This window comes from Musca vetustissima, unplaced genomic scaffold (assembly GCF_032173495.1).
Source record: "Musca vetustissima isolate MV318-11 ecotype Yass unplaced genomic scaffold, APGP_CSIRO_Mvet_v1 utg54584, whole genome shotgun sequence".
Taxonomy (NCBI): domain Eukaryota; kingdom Metazoa; phylum Arthropoda; class Insecta; order Diptera; family Muscidae; genus Musca; species Musca vetustissima.
In genome coordinates, this window is record NW_026887124.1 from 55453 (window position 1) to 75424 (window position 19972).

General features: G+C 29.8%; 1 protein-coding gene and 2 non-coding genes across 3 annotated transcripts; all 3 read left to right on the forward strand.

Moving 5' to 3' along the window:
- Nucleotides 1-1091: 1091 nt before the first annotated feature.
- LOC133334714 (branched-chain-amino-acid aminotransferase, cytosolic) lies at nucleotides 1092-18093 on the forward strand. Its single transcript, XM_061543044.1, has 6 exons — nucleotides 1092-1125; nucleotides 14668-15105; nucleotides 16762-16992; nucleotides 17299-17605; nucleotides 17677-17831; nucleotides 17905-18093. The coding sequence occupies exons 1-6, from the start codon at nucleotides 1096-1098 to the stop codon at nucleotides 18091-18093; spliced, it is 1350 nt and encodes a 449-aa protein (XP_061399028.1). The 5' UTR covers nucleotides 1092-1095.
- Nucleotides 7621-7760, forward strand: LOC133334715 (U4 spliceosomal RNA). The gene has a single exon (XR_009754500.1). It is a non-coding gene; the product is annotated as a U4 spliceosomal RNA (small nuclear RNA).
- LOC133334716 (U4 spliceosomal RNA) lies at nucleotides 14154-14293 on the forward strand. Its single transcript, XR_009754501.1, has one exon. It is a non-coding gene; the product is annotated as a U4 spliceosomal RNA (small nuclear RNA).
- Nucleotides 18094-19972: the final 1879 nt, after the last annotated feature.

The window sequence follows — 19972 nt, forward strand, 5'->3', positions numbered from 1 at the left end:
ACGACCCAAAAAATCAGAAACCTGTCACATCAAACAAAGACACAACAAAAAAAAATCACAACCAATTCTCTTAGAATACAACATCTCGCCAACAAAAGGCAACAACAAAGATAATTGTACTAAAAAAATCTAAAATTCATCTCAAAGATACTCTCATGATGCTGTACGATGGTGGTGGCCGTTCATACCTGCCAGCAAATACTTTTGCCAATTGTGATCATGCTGACAGAGCAACAAAACAGATACACGAAACAATACGACACTTGTGTCGAATGTTGTTGATGTTATTTCGTATTCACCGTTGTTTAATGCTTATTATGTGTTATTGTCGTTGGGTCGTTCTTTTCCCGATTAAGAGGTAGGTGTGTGTATTCTTCATTCGTCTCTTGCCGATGAAGAGAAATGTGAAGTGAGCGGCGGATGATGTGTGACGTCCGTTGAGTAAATACGACTATTCGCATTGTGTTCGCGGTTCGTGTGCTCGCTCAACATTTACCGCATCGTTTGTGCGTTCGTTCGTTCGATCGATCGGTTAGTCAAGCCTATACATAGGGCCCGCATGTTAGTTGATTTTTCAGTTATTGCCGCAACTTGGAGCTGTTAAGACGTATTCGAATTCAGCTAATATAGCGTACACTATTTTAAAGAATCAACACAAGCAACACTCGAATCGTGTGTGTCGGAATTTAAAGAAGAAAGAAGTTTTTTTTTCTGAATTGTATATGTACAAGAAGAATCTATAAGGAAATACCAGTGTGGAAAGAAAAAGAAGAAAAAAATCAACGAATAAAAAAGAAGCAAATTTAAAAGCAACCTAAAATAAATAACAAAGCTTCCAGAGGCATTTTTTGAAAAAGAAAAAAATAATTTTCTTTTTTTTAAGAGGAAAAAAAATTAATAGAAAAAACTGTGCAAAAATTTAACAGTTTTTGTTTTCGTAAAAGACTTTGACGAAAGTCAATTTAATAAAAGAAGAAAAAAAAGAAAGAAATTCAAGTGCATAGCTACCAATAGAGTGCCGAAGAAAATTCTGGAATTTATATCCATTTTATTTGTTAATTTTTGTTAAGTTGATTTTTTTACAATACAGTCAAGATGACAACCAAAATGGCCATTAATGCTAAGGTAGGTCAACTGAGTTTTTGTTTTTTAATTTAAATAATTTAATATTAATGAGAAAAAAACACGCACAAAACCCGATTCATCAAAATTCAGAAGAAGTGCAAACCCAGAGACCGCGGAAAAAGTGTTGTAAACAAATGAAAGGGAAATTAAAGGGGATTTTTTTGTAAACATATAAATTAATAAATAATGTAAACAGGTTAATTTATTTCCTATATCAAAAGAAAAAAAAAACACAAAAATATAAGGAGATTTTTTTGGGGAATTTTGGACGAAAATCTGTAAAGGAAAATGTACCGAAAAAATCTAAAACAATCAAAAACTTCAAACAATTTTTTATAACTTTGACGTATAACGGGTCTATTGGGAATTATAAAATATTCAATATTAAATTGATATTTGAATATAACCCACAAAAAATCCACGAATTTTTTTCAGTTAATTAATATTTAAAAAATTCTATATGAAAATCATATTTCCTAATTTATTTGCATTTACCGCCATTCGAACAAGTTTTATTTCCATGCAGAAAAAATTATGCAAATTTCCAAAAACCATTCTAGTGTCTTTGACATTAAAGAAGAGAGAGAGAGGAATATTAAATAAAAAAGATTAATGATATGAAATAAAAATTTTGTAGATTTGAAATAATTCAATGCCAAAAAATAGCAGGTTTTGCCATAACAACAAAATATAAACCCAAAAAAGAAACTGAGAAAAATTTAAAAAATTATATATACACAATTGGGCGCCACACATATTTTGTGGCTGAATATCAGCTGATGTTTACATAGAAACTGATAATACTTTCATACAAATAATAGCGGATTAATTTAGTATTGTTTCTCCCTTGTTTTTTTTTTATATATTACTCTCTATAAAATATTGGGCGCCTTATAAATTTGTGGGTGATTCCGATGTTATTTTCATATTCAGTGTGAAATAAAACCGGACAAAATGTGTGAAATTTCTTCTTTCTTTAAAAAACAAGCGATTCTGCAAAATTGCCGATGATTATTTGTGAACTATTATCTATCGGCAATTGGGCGCCATATATATTTTTGATTGAATATCAGCTGATGTTATTATAGAAATTAAGCATTCGTATTCGCCAGACAAATAAAGTGTACCCTGGTAAATGATGATAAATAATTAAAATTAAAATAACGGACAACAAGGGAAAAAACAATTGGGCGCCATCATCATTAGCAGATTTTCACAAGAAAAAAAATATATTTATACATATATTTGAGATTTACGGCAATTCTTTAAGCTCCCACCTGGCCAGGACAGGAATAAACTCTGCCTTAATATTTTAAATAATTCATTAAACCCATAAAACCATGCATAAAGCCCCTATTCACAATTGGGCGCCACGAATATTTCTGATCTAATCTAATTTTATATATTATTTCATTAATTTGAATTACTCAAAATAATAATGGGAAAAATGTGAACATATTCTTCGAACTAGCTGTGAAGCCCTGCATTATTTTAGAATGGGTAAAAGAAACATAACAGTGAAAAACAATTGGGCGCCAAATATTTTTTTTCGACAAATAACGTCATATTTGTTCACAAAGAAATTGTGTGTGCTTGAGATTTTCAGCAATTCTTTAAGCCAAGATTGAATGGACTCTGGTGAATTTTATTATGTTTAATAATTTGTTTAATCCCTAAAAGAATACAAAAAGTAACTATTCACAATTGGGCGCCATAAATATATTAGGATCATCTCATTTTCAATAAATTTTCATTCATTTGAGGGACTTGAAATAATTATGTGAAAAATGCGAACATATTTTTGAATTAGCTGTGAAAATCGAACTTATTTTTGAAATAATGCAACTGTGACAAAAAAATGGGCGTCAAATACATTTTTAGACAAATATACTATTCGGCAATACTTTAGATCCCCTTAACAAAGACGTATTAAATTATGCTAAAAAAATTATTAAATTATCCTAAAACAATTATTAAATTATGATAAAACAATGTTAAAAAAGATCACAATTGGGTGCCACAAACTTATTTGACTCAGCTGATTTTCAATATTTATTATATATTCAATTCTGATATAAAAAATGGAGCCCATTTTTGAATTATCTGCAAAATTTTAAATAATTATCACAAAAAATAACTGTGAAAAAAACAATTGGGCGCCAAATACATTTATCGACAAATATAAGATTCTGCAATACTTTAGCATATCTTAACCAAGCTATGAGTGAACACTGGTGCATAATTCATTTGAGTGACTTGAAACTTGAAGTGATAGGAAAATGTAAGCATTTTTTGAAGCCTAGAATAATTCAAAGACAAACAAAAAACGACATTGAAAAACAATATAGGATTCGGTAATTATTTAAACCTCTTAGCCGAAGCTGAAAGAGCACTGGCGCCTTATAAGTCCTAAAAACAATGCTAAAAAGATTTATGCATAATTGGGCGCCACTATCATATTTTTGGTCGAATTAACAACGTATTATTTTTATTTTAGTTCAAAATTATTTTTGATGAATAATATGGACCAAAAATATCTTTTTATTTTTAATATGTCATGATTGACAACAACCAGGTGGTAGTTCCATAAGCAGTGTGCCAAAAAAGTCAGAACAACAACAACATATTTTTCATTGTCAACATAAAAAGACGAACAAATATTTTGGACAACAAATATTTTAAGAGAAAAACAATTTTTTTCCTATACAGACGTCAAGTGGAATTTGAAATATTGAAAAAAAAAATAAAGAAATGGTCACGAGATTTTAAAATCGCGCACTCACAACCCCCATGGAAGTTTATTTTTAAATAAAAAAAAATTGTAAATTTATTGGAATAGAAGGACGATTTTTTTCCATTATATTCTTTAATATGGGAAAGTCATTTGGAACGAAATTGGCATATATTGCAAATTTTTTGTTCCATAAAATTCAAATCTCAAATAATAATATTTTTTATTCCCCATAATTCAAATCTCAAATAATAAAATCTTTTTTTCTTTTGTTCCTTAAAATTCAAATCTCAAATAAAAAAATCTTTGTCTTCCCTAAACTTTAAATCCCTTATCATTAGATTTCATTGCCCCCGTTTACTAATAATGTTACCAAATTTAGACAAGTTTTTTTAAATACATTTTTAGAGATAATTGCTGTGATTAGACATTCCTATAATGGATTTAATTTTATTTCTGTCTAGTCTATTTTTGCTTATCGCTTATGGACCTCTGGGTGTGTAGTTCCGCCCCCGGCTATCACCACCAACACATGTTGCAAGTTAAACATCTAATTGTAATTTTTTCAATTATGTCGTCAGATTTATGATTAACATAAGGATTTAAATTAAAATGTTCAGCAATTGTAGGATAGTGAAAGCAAATCAAAATATAAAAAATTATTTTTTTAAATACAAACATTTAGAATAGTATATGAAATTTTCTTCATAAAAAAATTCCAAATATACAAACGTTAATACTCAAAATGTCAATATGTTTTATTCATTTCAATGACTTAGATAGGAATAATGATAGGAATACATTTTGAATTTGATTGAAATACCTGCAAAGGATAATTAAAAATATAACAACAGTGAATTAAATAGTTGGGCGCCAAATAAGATTTTTTCGACGAACATCAGTAGATATTCACAATAAAAAAATTATAAACTTGATATGAATGAATACTGCCTCACTATTTTAAATAATTCATTAAATCCCTAAATCAATGCAAAAAAACTATTCACAATTGGGAGCCACGAATATATTGGAATCAGCTAATTTCCTATAAAATTTTAAATTATTTATAAAATTTCATTAATATGAGTTACTCCAAAAAATGATGAGAGAAACTTCAACATATTTATGAACTATCTGTGAATTCCTGCAATAATTTAGAATGAGTAAATGCAACGAAATAACAACAGTGAAAAAACAATTGGGCGCCAAATATATTTTTCGAAAAATAACGGCTTATTTGTTCAAAAATAAATTAATACAAAAGGAACTAATAACAATTGGGCACCATAAATATATTTGGATTAGCTGATTTTCCATAAATTTTGCATTCATCGGAGGGTCTTGAAATAATGATGTGAAAATTTGAAAATATTTTTGATATTGAAATATTTTATTTTTAATAATTTTTAAAATCCTAAAAAAATACAAAAGAAACTATACACAATTGAGAGCCTAAAAAATATTTGGATCAGCTGAATTTAAATAAATTTTCATTCATTTGAGGGACTCGAAATAATGATATTTTTGATATTGAATTATTTTATTTTTTTTTCAATTGTTTAATGGAGCGTTTTCAATCGATATTAAAAGTTTTTTATGAAATTCTTTATTATTTAAGAAAACAAAATACCAAATCACAGACACTTGAGGTAGAAAATTAATCTCGGAATTTTCTCCACTGAATGGCTTTGTTTTAACATATATATTTTTATCTTATATATCACGAAATGCCAATCCACAGCCACTTCGGTTGTAAAAACGAAATACCTAAAATCGGGAGATAAGTTCACATTTGAGGCTATGTCAATACCTAGGCCTATTTTAAACTATTTGAATATTTTCTTAAAAAACAATGTACTCCGTTTCGAGTTCATTTGTGTAAAAAAAAACAAGTTCATCTAAGTTCATTCTTCTCCATGCCAGGGACCCACCGTACAGGATTTCAAAGATCGTTGACTTGAGTTTAGTGAACGATAAATTGCCATATATATTTTTTTAAAATGTTTAAGGATTCGAATTGTAATTCAAAATTAAGAAATCGTTGACATTATTTTGAGTTTAGTGAACGATAAATTGCCAGAGATTTTTTTTTCAAAAATTCGTAAGGATTCAAATTGTAAACAAATATTTTTTTGTCGTGAGATTTTTTAAAAATTGTAAATACACAGAATTTTTATATGTACTTAATATGCATATTAATTTGACTTTTTGGCAAAATTTCATAAATATTATATATGTGGTAATTTATCATTTTAATGGACATTTTAAATTATTATTTTTAGTATATCATGGGGATATAAAGAAAATCGCTTTATAATAAAGAAAAATAGCATATTTGTCACATATTTCTTATGTATAATTTTCTATTTTATATATTTTCTTTATTTATTTGTTTTAATTTATTATTATTATTTTTATTTTTTATTATATATTTTTTTAATTTATATTATAATTTTTTTATTTACGTATTTATTTATTTTTTTTTACAAAAAAACTACAAAAAATATTTTTGAATCAAAAACAAAATTGTGTCAATCAGTCTAGATTACAAATGGAATCGGCAATACGAACAATTTTCGCCAAGTAATAATGAATTGCATTTTGATTTTTTTAAGTACTGCAGACCCCAAGGTCTTGGAAAAATTTTGCGAAGATAAACATAAAATTCCTAGAAACTAAAAAAACAGTTGGTTTTTCAAAAAAAAAAAAAAAACTCTTAATTCTCTTGTTTGTTTTTTTCTAAACACCCACAACCAACTTTCGAGATAATAAATTTGTCGGTCTTTAAACCCTTATGATTCACGGGCCATGTTGCCAATGAAAACAGCATTTTTAAGTAAAAAAAACTTTTAAAAATTCCATAAACATAAAACAATTATAATCATATTAAAATAATCTTATCGCCACCTGAATTATATAGTAAACACACGATATCGGTAGTAGCAGATTTTCAAAAAATGTTTTCATTCATAAAAAAAATCATGGCAAAGAATGTGAAAATGTTTTGCTTCGCATTCATATGTTTGTGAGATTTTTAAAGCAACAAAAATAAATTTACATATGTATATACCGACACAAATAAACTCATAAAGATAAACGACAATATATTCACAAAACAAGCAAGAAAGGAACTTGGAATGGTTTAAAATATTAGGGGGGTTCACTGAAGAAAATAAATTCTAGAACTAATTTTTTTCCAAAGGAGGTTTTTTTTTATAACGATTCATATAGTGTCCGGAAATTTTGAAGATATTTAAAATTTCAATTCCTAATAGGTACACAAAATTGTATACTCATCTATATACCGGATGGGAGTACCCTTATTCCTCAGACTAATATATGGGATGTAAGAAAAAGCAGACATCCAACAAGATGCAATTACTGCACACACACAGAACCATGCAGCATTCAACTGCATTGCAAAACAACTGCAACTGAGTGCATTCGAATCTAAATTCCCAACAAAATGCATTCAACTAAAATCAACAATAACAAACAAAAACAACATCACCATAAGGTACACACAACTTGTCCAACAACAATTCTATGTTTTCCACATAGCTAGACATAGTCCGAACAACACACACAGCTACCTACCTACAAAACTAAAAATCAACCACTAAAAAGGAATTCAAAATGATGTCATACATTCGCTTGTTATTGACTACCTTCAGTGATTTGTATCATCTCTCTTTTGCATTATAATTCTCATTGACTTCGCCGACAGAGGCATGGAAGTAGTTCAGTTTTTTGTCGTATCCTTTAGCTTTGCGCAGAGGCGATATCGTAACCAATGAAGTTCTACTGAGGTGCGATTATTGCTAGTTGAAAACTTTAACCAATACCCCGCCATGGGGACGTGAAATACCGTCCACTACGGCAATTTTTGCAAGCCCGAGAGGGCTAATTGTTAAAATAAATTTGAAATTAGCGAACATATACGGACATGTACTAGAAATGGATATATAGGGAACATACCAAAAAGTGGACCTACACCCGATATTTCTAAAAACGGATTATGTAAACCACAATACAAATTTCAGAAATTTTAAGGGCTAATTATCTTCGGCGGAGGGATAACCTTACGTTCTATCCTCCGCAGGTGAAATGATTACAACAGAGTCTTTAAACCAAACCCAAAACGCAGAACAAATTATAGATAAATATTTTAATATAAAAAGGGGGTTATATGGGGACTACGCCAAAAAGGGGGGCGAATATTAATAATTTTTAGTAGGGAGATTTGTTACCATATACGACTACAAAATACCAAATTGCAGCGAATTCGGTTGAAAAACGCGCTCAAGAACCCCAAAATACCGAAAATTGGGGGTAGACTTATATGGAGGCTATCCGAAAATGTGGACCTATATTTATAATTTTTTGTCGAGAGATTTGGTCAAGAACCCCAAAATACCGAAAATTGGGGGGTACCTTTAAATGGGAGCTATGCCAAAACGTGGACCGATATATCCCATCTTCGAACTTGACTGCAGACAAAAGACAACCCTATGCAAAATTTCAGCACCCTATCTCAATTCCTTCAGAAGATAGCGTGATTACAACAGACGAACGGACGGACATGGCTAGATCGTCTTAGAATTTTACCCTGATAAAGAATATATATATATATACTTTATAGGGTCGGAAATGAATATTTCGATGAGTTACAAACGGAATGACAAAATTAATATACCCTCCATACTATGGTGGAGGGTATAAAAAAGAAAATACGACTTAACAAAAACCGGGAAGAAAAGTCGCACAAAGCTTAAAAAATTGCAAACAGAGTCACAGGCATAAAAAATGAACATTTCCTAGCAGTTTTTTTATGGATTTTCTTGGATAGGAAGACCTTATTTTGCAGAAGTCGTCCTTGCAGGGTTTCTATGGATAGTAGATCTTTCTACAATTTCTATTCTATGGTTCGAAGACCTTACCTAAAGGTGTTCCATGATTAGGAAACTTTCTAAGGACAGCATAACTTTATATATGTCAAGACTATACTTTATTTTGCCATAGTCCCACCTAAAGAACTTATTTTCCAATCGAAGTGGCTATAATTTGGCGGGTATAAAACATATTCTCAAAAAATTCAATATACTCCCATGTTATGACTCCCCAATTTTCGATATGCTGAAGATCTTAGCCGACTTTTACAACCTGAGTGGCTGCTATTTTGTTATTCCCTTTTCTCCGATGATAAAATCGTCAAGTAAATACCGACTGATTTTAGGAATTTTTGAATACGTGGTGGAGCGCATTTTTTTGAAACTTTTTTATGAAAATATTTTCGGTTCATAAAATTCTCAATGAAAATGAATAGCTTTTAAATCTAATTTTGAAAAATATATATACCATACATGATCCCAACAGCTTATTTTACTCGTATGGCGGCGATCGAAACAAATCCCAGTTTTTATTACTCTTTAATCGTCTCGCGAATAATCAGTGCATCAGAAATCTTCGTGAAGAATCGTATGATTGTCGTACTTTTGTTTCGTGATTGTTTATACCAAACAAAGCCGTTAGAAACAATCAGATTTTGAAGGTACAAAATTTCCTACGGTCACATAGGTTGTTTGCGTCAGTGGTTGTTGGGTGGCCATATTTAAAATGTTTCGGAAAAATAAAACACATCGGGTTTCATTGTGTAATTTAATAGATTAGTAAATTTGAAACCAACAAAGCTGATGAAATATTCACGATATTATACATTGTATTAATTTTGGACAAGTTTCAGACTTAAAAGAAGATTAAGAAAGGAGGTTAAAAATATACATTTTTTTATTTGCATAAATGTTTTGCGAAAAGTTTGGTTTCAAATCTTTTGAAATCAACATTTCCAGAGGTCACACTAAAAATATAATTTTTTTTATTTGCCTAACTTGACAAGTTTCGATTATTTTTTGTTCGAAGTCTCGAAGTCCAAACAAGAATTTGCCTGAAATTTATACTATTTTCAGTTTTAAGTTTATTTTCCTGATATAAAATTAAAAGGCTGATGAAATATTCTAGATATTGTACAACATTTAAATTTTTTTATTTTATTATTTATTTATTTATTTTTTTTTTTTTTTGAATTTTCGTAGTCCAAACGAATTGGACTATTTTCAGTTTTGTTTTTCTCATTTTCTGATTAATCGTACGTAACACAATATTGTTTACAGTTTTTTTGTGAATATTTCGGACATCAAATTCTCGCCGAGCTTTAGAGTTCAAGTAAAGGTCGAAAATAGTTGTTTAATTTAGATTTGGTTGCTAATTTGCAATTTCAATTTTGTTTTTCTTTTTGACAATGACTTTATCGTCATTCTTCAAAAAAATGGAACTGAGGAGAATAGGCCTGAAACAACAGGGCTTAATAATTAAAATAAAACAATGTGTGTGAGTGTAATTGAAAAGTGATCACTATATACCGAACATGAGCCGCACTGGCCTGTATAACACCTCTTACGACTTACAGACGTAATACCATGTTCTGCCGCTAAAGTTCGTTGGAATATATTTCCTTCTTAATACAGTCGAATTCGATTATAACGACATTTTTAATGATATATCTATTATAAAAACGGTATCTAAAAGTTCCGAAAGAATTCAGCTTGATATGGCTGTTAACGCATTTCGCTCATAGCGACCAATTTGGCCGAATCCTTTAACATTGTTTGTGAAATTTCTATTTCTATACGATTTCTCATTTTATATTCTGAACACTATTTTCATAGTTGTCTAAACAAATATTAAAGTGGAACAAAATGATGGTCTAGAAATCTAGACAATTATATCTGTGCCTCTTTTTCTTAGTGCCATGAACAATGGCTCATGGTGCTATGAAAAAATTCGAACCAACAAATATGACACGTTCCATGACAATATTGCATCATTTTATTATTATGAATTGATGAAACAAAAAAAAATAATGGAAAAATTAAATGCCTATTAAAATTAATTATTAAAAGTGAAATAACGAATGGAAAATATATAATCCACCTACTAAAGCCAAAGAGATAAGGAGAGGTAATATAAATAATTATAATATGTGTGTTGTATAGTGGTCAAAAAAAAAAATATGAAAATGATGTTCTCAATATTTTTTTTTTCTTTTTGAATTTTTAATTTGTTTTCGGGATCAAATAAGAATATTAAAAAATTAAATATGTTATGTATGTTCATATAATTTTGGACCTTACTGTATATGTATATCTTGTATATAAAACGGTATTTACATTATAATTTTTTTGCGGGTTAACCTACTTTATGAGGATTTATTTGACATGTATACAATGGAATGACAATTTTAACCCAATGGGTTGACGAAATCCGGTACAATGTAAACGTACTATAACAGAGAACCTACAATAATCCACTTTTAAGGTTTTTTCAAGTTTTTACTTAAGGGGACCCCCCCCATTCTCAGGGTCAAAATTTTTTTTGACTTAATTCGAATCTACACTAATTCAAGAATGTCCCTACAAAATTTCAAGTGAAAATCTCAAGAACTCTTGAAAATATTGCCGATTTATTGTGTCAGCATCAAGTGACGGCTAAAGGGCTTCTCAAACTTTAAACGCGTTTTCTTCTTTTGCGAATGCCGGGCACGATAACTCAAAAACTAATAACCCAATCGATTCCAAATTTTTACACGTTTCTCTGTGAGTATATAGCTATCGTATGAACTAGAATAAAGCAAATCGGTGAAGATCTTCCTTATTTTTTAACTTGGGTTTTGGTCAAAAATCGGCGATTTTCCAAAAATATTTTTTCAAAGGTCCGCTATTTTGTTAATTTTAGAGCGAAGTCAATAATCCTAGTTCATACGAGAGCCAGTTATGTACTCTTTCTAACGCCGTTGGAATTTTCGGATTCCGATGTTCCAGTGAGGAGTTATCATGCCCGCCATCAAAAATAAGAACCTTTCTTTAATTACAAAAAACAACAACAAAACAATAACAAAAAATTTTTGTAAATTATTTTTCTTCCCTTTTAAATTTTCAATTATATATGTGCAAAGTTACAAACTTTAACAAGCATTGGTATTGATTTACCAGCCCATTGAAAATCTTGAAAAATTAAAATCGAAAATGGGTGGGGTTCCCTTAAACACGTTATTATTAATACAATTTTCAACCAAATTTTTAGAGAACCAAAATGGTGTTCTATTCAGTTTTGCCGGCATTTCGGAGCAACATTTCCATGTTAACAATTATAGAGGATTTTATTTGAGTTTTAAATTATGGGCCAAAAAAGTTATTTTGAGCCACAACATTTTTTTTTTAATTTAACCCAATAAAAATGTGTAGCAGAAATGTCAAATTCTATAGGATAATACGTACTGATTTTAAAAAAATTGTCATCTAATTCTGACACATTTTCACATTATTTTGTAGAGAGAATTGGATGCTATTCTCTCTTTCCCTAGTTTTTCTATTATGGTAATAGGACAAATATTACATTTATTATTTTCTATAATTACTTGGCAAAATCTATCCAAACCTTAAGTTGGTTAGGGTTATCACTGTTACATCAATCATTATTATTATATTTTTAGTACCTATTCAAACATCATCTGCTTATGAAAATTTGCCAAACGATTTGTTTGCGATTATATTTCTAGATTAGGTCAGTATAAACTAAATTTAAAATTTATTTATTGAAGAAATAACAATAAATCCCTTTAAAAAAATCCATGCATTCACATACATTTAAAAAATTAGAAAACTTGTGGAAATGAATTGAACCATAAATCTTTATTGATTTCAAAAATAGATCCCTTAGCTATAGTGATATATATATATATATATATATATATATATTTAAAAAAATAAAATATTTAAAAATATAATTTAAGTACTAAAAAATTGTATTTAAAAATTATATTAAGATAGGAATGCAGGTTTAAGTAAATTTCAATTTAAATTATTCAAATTTTTTTGAATATTTTCTTATTATATTTTTTTTATAATATTAAGTCAATTTTATTTCAGTTTTTAAATAATAGATTGGCGATAAAATAAATATATTATTTATAAATAATAGTCAAATCCTTATGTATATTATTCCAAAATAGAGGCGGGATTCGAAATTTATGTTCCAATTTATACGATTTTCATTCCGTCTTAGAGTCTTAAGTTTATATTTTCAAATACTAAATCCAAGATTTGTAGGTCTTGTAATTATTTTCGTCAATCTTCCTCGAATATGTACACAATTTTTTTTAATTGTAGAATTTTATTAATTATTTTTCACATATAAATCCGCCAATTTTGAACCCTATTAAAGCTATTTTTCCTTTGTTTCGAACTGCACTAACAAAGAAAATTACTAATTACTTTTACCTACAATTTACTTTCCATTTCGATTGAATTGTCATTACTAGGCGCATAAATTTTAAACTTGCCATAAATATTTATAAAGAAACCTCAGACACGTTTGTAGCGACTACTAAATTTAGCCCAAGTATTAAAACAAAAACAGAAAACAATGAAAGAAGGAAAGAAAAAAAATAACACTAATCTGAAAAATTTAGTCACAAAAAACTTAACAAAAAAAAACATTTTTAATAAAAAATCAAAGGAAACTCCTTAAACCCCTTTTATATATATTTTTTGCCAATATTAACTCTGAAAATCAATTTTTTTCAAAAAAATAAAAAATGTTCGGAGTATAATTTCGAATATTTTAGTCTTGAATTTGTAGATTTAAAACTTGTAGCAATAATCCCTTTATCATTACATTCTCGCAATATATCTGTTTCCCATAGTTACCTCTGTAATTTGTTGTCCCGATTATTCCAACTAACCTACAATTTTATTATTAAAATGTACTTAGGCTTTCATAACGATTTAATTTATGACATCGAAATACTTTTGTTTTAAATCTGACCTTATCTTAATCTTTTGGTCCTAGTATTACATTTTCCATGCATTTCCAAAAATATATATTTTCAAATATTTATTGACTCCAATTAAAAATATTTTTGTTATCACGTTAAAAGACTTTTCAGATTATTTTTCAGCCATTATATTTTTGTGGTTTATAAAAAATATAGTTGGCAACACTGTCAATAAACTCCCTTATTTATTTTGTCTGCCGTACCTGGATAATTAAAAATCCTACAAACAAACAAGGGATGATATTCACTTCAAAGGTGATCGTCAAGGAAATGTTTATGATCAGCGCACAATCCTTCTAATATCCTGCACTCAATGCATCTAGTATTCCATTTCAATGGCGAATAATTCTCATTGACTTTGACGACAGAGGTATGGAAATAGTTCAGTTTTTTGTCGTATTCTTTAGCTTTGCGCAGAGGCGATATCGTAACCAATGAAGTTCTACTGAGGTGCGATTATTGCTAGTTGAAAACTTTAACCAATACCCCGCCATGGGGACGTGAAATACCGTCCACTACGGCAATTTTTGCAGGCCCGAGAGGGCTATTAATTTAATAAATTTGAAAAAATGGTGCAAGTTCGTGTTCTTAAAATTTGGATAATCGAGAAAGGGATCGACATTAATTCGCCGGAGGAGTTTGAAAGGTGTCGCCTTTAGGTGGGAGACTCACTCCTCAGATAAGAATTTCCATAGACTTTTTTACAGTTAATCCTCGAATTGATTAACGTTTTTTAAACTTTTTCTGAGTATAAAAATTGCCAAAGATGGCATTACAATTTTTTCGGATTCTTTAAAAAATCCTGCATTCCCTATTTGAATTTTGATGAATTTTGTTTTTGTACAATAAAAATGGTATCTTAATTCCACTTTGTAAATAACACCCTATTAATTTTCATCTTCTCTCGCCCTTTTTACAGGATATTTTCCGCAACCAACATCGTTTGATACGTTTCATCGAACAGTCGATACGTCTGTGCAGCAATCAATCCTTGAACGCCGCTCAACAACAAAAGCTACAGCAACAACAACAGAAACATCAATTGGATACAGATTTCAAAATTACCAAATCGATAACATCACAATTGTCCACAGCCGCCCCCGAACCCATTGTACATGATGCCGATGTGGGTCAGCAATTCTCCGCTGCCTCCCTGTCAGTTCGTTTGGCCACACCACAACAGTTGCAACCTAAACCCGATAATGATGAAGAATTGGGCTTTGGCAAACTATTCACAGATCATATGTTGAAAATTTACTATCACAAAAGTTTGGGTGGTTGGCAGAAACCAGAAATTACGCCATTGGAAAATTTAGTTATGCATCCCGCTGCCAAAGTATTACATTATGCCGTTGAGGTGAGTAAGAAGGGGAATTAGATATTAAAAAAAATCATTTCATTAGCAAAGGGAGGGAATTTCTTCAGTAGAAGAAGTAAAATGTTGTAGCTGAATAGATTTTTTCATAAAAGAAATTTGTCTATTTAGTAGCTGAATAGAATTGTACGAAAAATATTAAATTGTAAGAAAAATTTACTTTTCCGTAGCTGAATAGAATTTTTCGTAAGTACAATTTTATTTTCAGGAGCTGAATTTACTTCTTTTCAAGAGTTTTTTTATTCAGCCGCTGAATATCATTCTCTCATCAAGAAAAATTGTATATAGCTGCTGAATTGTATTTGATTTATAGAAAATGCCTAATTTATTATTTTTGCTTAAAAATTCCCTCTTGCTGAATAAAGCTATTTTCATAGTAAATTTATTATTCAATATTTGTAGAGTATTTTCCTAATACAAAATGTAACAATAACGCAGCTGAATATAGTTTTTCTTAAGAAAAATTCACTTTTCATCCGCTGAATAGAATTCCCTCAAAAGTAAATATTTCATTCAGCTGCTGAATAGAAATATTTTAATAGTAAAATAATTATTCTACATTTTTACAGTATTTCAAAATTTAAGCAGCTGAATGTTATCTTCTTAAAAAAATCACTATTCAGCAGCTAAATAGAAATTTCTTTAATATTCACTATTGAGGGGCTGAATAATATTTTCTCTAAATAAAATGTTATCTTAATTTTTTTAAATATAATTTTCTTAATAGAAAATCCACTTTTTGCCGCTGAATGTAAGTTTTTGTAATAGAAAATCCACTATGCAGCTGCTGAATATAATTTTTATAATCGAAATTCCATTTTTCTTAATAAAAAAATTACTATACATTTGCTGAATATAATTTTGTTAATATAACATATATTATTCAGCAGCTGAATATAAGTTCCCTAATAGAAAATCGCCTTTTCAGCAGCTGAATATAAGTTTCATACTTTTCTTAATGTAAAATTTACTATACATCTGCTGAATATAATATTCTTAATAGTAAATCCCCTTTTCAGTAGCTGAATATAAATGTTTCAATAGAAAAACCAACTTTCAACAGCTGAATACAAGTTTCAAATGAAACAAATTTATAATTCAACTGTTAAATAGAATATTGGTGATACAAAATGTACCTCTCAGTAGCTGAATAAAAATAGTTTTAGCTGAATGGTAATTTTTGATCAAAAATCAAATTTCTATTGTCTTCGACAATACTTCCTGTTATTTGATTCAGCAAAAAAAAAAATAAACTATAATTAGTTTTAATTTTTTTAAAATTTTTGTTTTGAGCAGCTTAAAATTCCGGTTGCAACGATAACGACCTGAGTTGACGTGTGTTATTGTCCCCGTATTGCTATCAGCTGTAATTTAATTATTTATTTCATTTTCATCAAACAAAATCAATTTTTATAAACTTACACTGACTGATAAGTCCATCATCATCATCATCATCATCGTAACCCCTGTAATTATCAGTTAGCTTGATGTTATTACCTCCCATGGTATTCGGTGTCATCATAGGCTTTTATAACACAATTGTTATTGGAAAAAATCCCTTTGTTTTTGTTAATTAAAATATTATTTAAGTAAACAAAATTTAAAAACAATAATAAATAATAATATATTTTTTTACAGCTTTTCGAAGGCATGAAAGCCTATCGTGGTGTTGATGGTAAAATTCGCATTTTCCGCCCTGACATGAACATGCATCGCATGAACCTGGCTGCCAAACGTTCCGGTCTACCCACATTCGAAGGTGAAGAATTCATTAAGTGCCTGTGCCGATTGCTGTCAATTGATTCCGAATGGGTACCACACACAGAAGCCGCCAGTTTATATATTCGTCCCACATTGATTGGTATTGATGTAAGTATTAAATAAAATTCAAAAACAAAAAATATTGGAAAATGCTTTTAAAAATATTTATTAAAAAATCCACGGTTTTATAAGCTATAGAAAAACTATTTGTTTGAAACTTAAAATTAAAAAAAAACAACAATTTTTAATCTTTTGAAAAAATAAATATTTAAAACAACGCGATTTGAAATGCTCTTCAATAAATCGGTTGACTTCTTGAAGTCCTTGGAAAAATATTTTCAAACGGCTCTCGATTAAACATATTTAAAAGATTGTAAACCTAATTTAAATTTATTTCATTTTTCCCCATTTTAGCCTACCTTGGGTGTTGCTGCCTCCGATTCCGCCTTGTTATACACAATTCTCAGCCCCGTCGGCAGCTATTTCAAGAGTGATAGCACCGGTGCCGTTTCCCTCTTAGCTGATCCCGCCTATACAAGAGCCTGGCCAGGTGGTGCTGGTAATCGTAAAATGGGTTCAAATTATGCCCCCACCATCAATGTACAAAAAGAGGCTTCCCGCAAAGGTTTACAACAAGTATTGTGGCTATATGGTGATGATCATCAGCTAACCGAAGTTGGTACCATGAACATTTTCATGTTCTTCGTTAATGAGAAAGGAGGTAGGTTCAAGAAGAATCCATTTAAGGAGACAAATCCGATATTAAAATTTTTTTTTTTTCTCAAATTACAGAAAAAGAACTGAGAACCCCACCCCTAAATGGCCTTATCCTGCCCGGCATTACCAGAGATTCCATACTTGCCTTGGCCCGTCAATGGGGACAATTCAAGGTAACCGAGGAAATTTTCACCATGCCCGACATTACCCGTCTGCTGAATGAAGGCAGAGTAAGTATACGAATATTTTTTCCGAATTTCGAAAAACAGTTATTAATTTCAATTTTTTTGTTTCTTTTTCCAGTTATTGGAATTGTTTGGCACTGGTACCGCCTGTGTGGTCAGTCCCATTAATCGCATTAGCTATTTGGGTCAGGATCTGTACATCCCCACCATGGAACAAGAGAAACCCATTCACGAAACAATTCGTGAAACATTGATGGACATTCAATACGGCAAGGTAGAACACCCCTGGGCAGTTACAATTGAATAAGTGACGGCAGCCATTTGGCCTGGAAATTTGTGCTTCCAAAGAATCGCCCAAAAAAACGGAGAGAAAAGATTTTTGTGAAAAACAAAAATTCATTTTCATCACAATAACAACAACATTGTCTTGTGTATTAATAGCTTTTAATTAGCTCAACATTTAGTTACTAAATTATAATAGCATTTAATTTATGGAGTAGAAACAAATATTAGTTTATTATGGCCTCAGATATTAAGATGTTAGTTTAGGTTTGGGAAGACAAAAAGAAAGCAAGCTAAAATGCTCGAATTTTTTTAAAATGCATTTAAAACCGCAATATATTCTCTAATATTTAAGATTATTTAAGTTAATTGTAATCACACACATACATGTAACGACAATGGGGCAATTGTTTTTTCTCCAAAAAACATTGTCTTGGCTTTTCTAAAAAGTATAGAAATTATATACATATTTATTTATTTTATTGTCGTAACCCCACTGTACATATTTAGTTAGCTATGTGACGTACCGACATGCAATGTCTTTTGCAGGAAACTTTACATGGAATTCCTGAAATTCCATTTAAACTTTCATGATTTGGATCATTGCCTGTTTTTCTGTGTAAAACTTGTTTTCCTGGTAAAAAAAAAACATCACATCACTTCTTTTTCCTTTTCGTTTTTTGTACATATTCGTACATAGACTATCATCTTGCATAAACATATATACAATATATTTATAATAAATTTAGTTTTTATATACTCAGGGGCTATCATTTGTATGTGTAAATGAAAAAGAAACCATATTTATATAGGGTAATTATTTTCTTATTTCCTTACTGCATTTGTGTCTAACGAGAAAAAAAGTTTACCTTTCTTTTGAAAAAATTTCCTAACGTACCGGAAAAAGTGCATTTATTAATCTATAAGTTCAATATTCTTTTGTAGTTTTGGTTATCTCAGAATCTACCTATGTATCTACCTACTACCCTATATGAAATTGTATCAAAATTTAAATTAAATTGTTTTCAAAATCAATGTATTTTGCACATATTTATCTGCCAAACTAATTAAGTATATAATTGTAAAACAATTGATAAACGTTTTTTCTTTTCTTTTTTGTTCGTAAATTGTAAGATACAAAAACACATATACATACATAAATTGAAAATAATCATCATATACATAAATAAATTTTTGTTTGAAAATTTAGTTTTCAACAGCAGTAAAACAAATTTAGTTGTTGTTTCTTTGGGGGTTTTTTAAAGAACATTTTTCAAGATTATTTCAAGGAACAGAAAACTGAGATTGAAACATTTTTTTTTTTTTTTTTTTTTTTGAAAAAATATAAATATAAGCAACCCTTTAAGGTATAAAGAAAAATAAATCCATTATTTATGTATGAACTATAGAACTTTATATAACATGCTTCGGAATGTGCGATTTGGGCCAAATATGAACCGTTTTGTTGTATGATTTGTTGCCATTTTAAAGGTAACTTCATAAGGCCTCTCTCATAGAAGTCCTGCTCTCTATTTGCAAAAAAAAACTCTAGTAGTCGATTTTCACAATCCTCCCAGATACCAATTTTTTATCATTAAAGAAATTTTGCAATGCAATAAAAAGATGATACTCGCTTGATGTCAAGTCTGTACTGTATGGCGGATCCATTAAAACTTCCCAACCAAGCTCCCAAAGTTTCTGGCGAATCGCTGTAGATGTGTGTGGCCTCTCCTGTTGACCAATTCTGGCCGTTTCTGGTCAATTGTAAATGGTTTAAAACAGTTATGGTAGATTTTTAGCTCTTGGGCGATGGTACGACTGCTAACATGCCGGTCAACTTCGATCATTCCTCCGATTTTATCGACATTTTCGACGTCCGGCCTAGCTGTCAAAAATTCCTGATC

Coding starts and splice junctions, on each gene's coding strand:
- LOC133334714 (XM_061543044.1), top strand. CDS start 1,096: ATGACAACCAAAATGGCCATTAATGCTAAG. Junction 15,106..16,761: donor TATTACATTATGCCGTTGAG/GTGAGTAAGAAG, acceptor ATTTTTTTACAG/CTTTTCGAAGGCATGAAAGC. Junction 17,832..17,904: donor GTCTGCTGAATGAAGGCAGA/GTAAGTATACGA, acceptor TTCTTTTTCCAG/TTATTGGAATTGTTTGGCAC.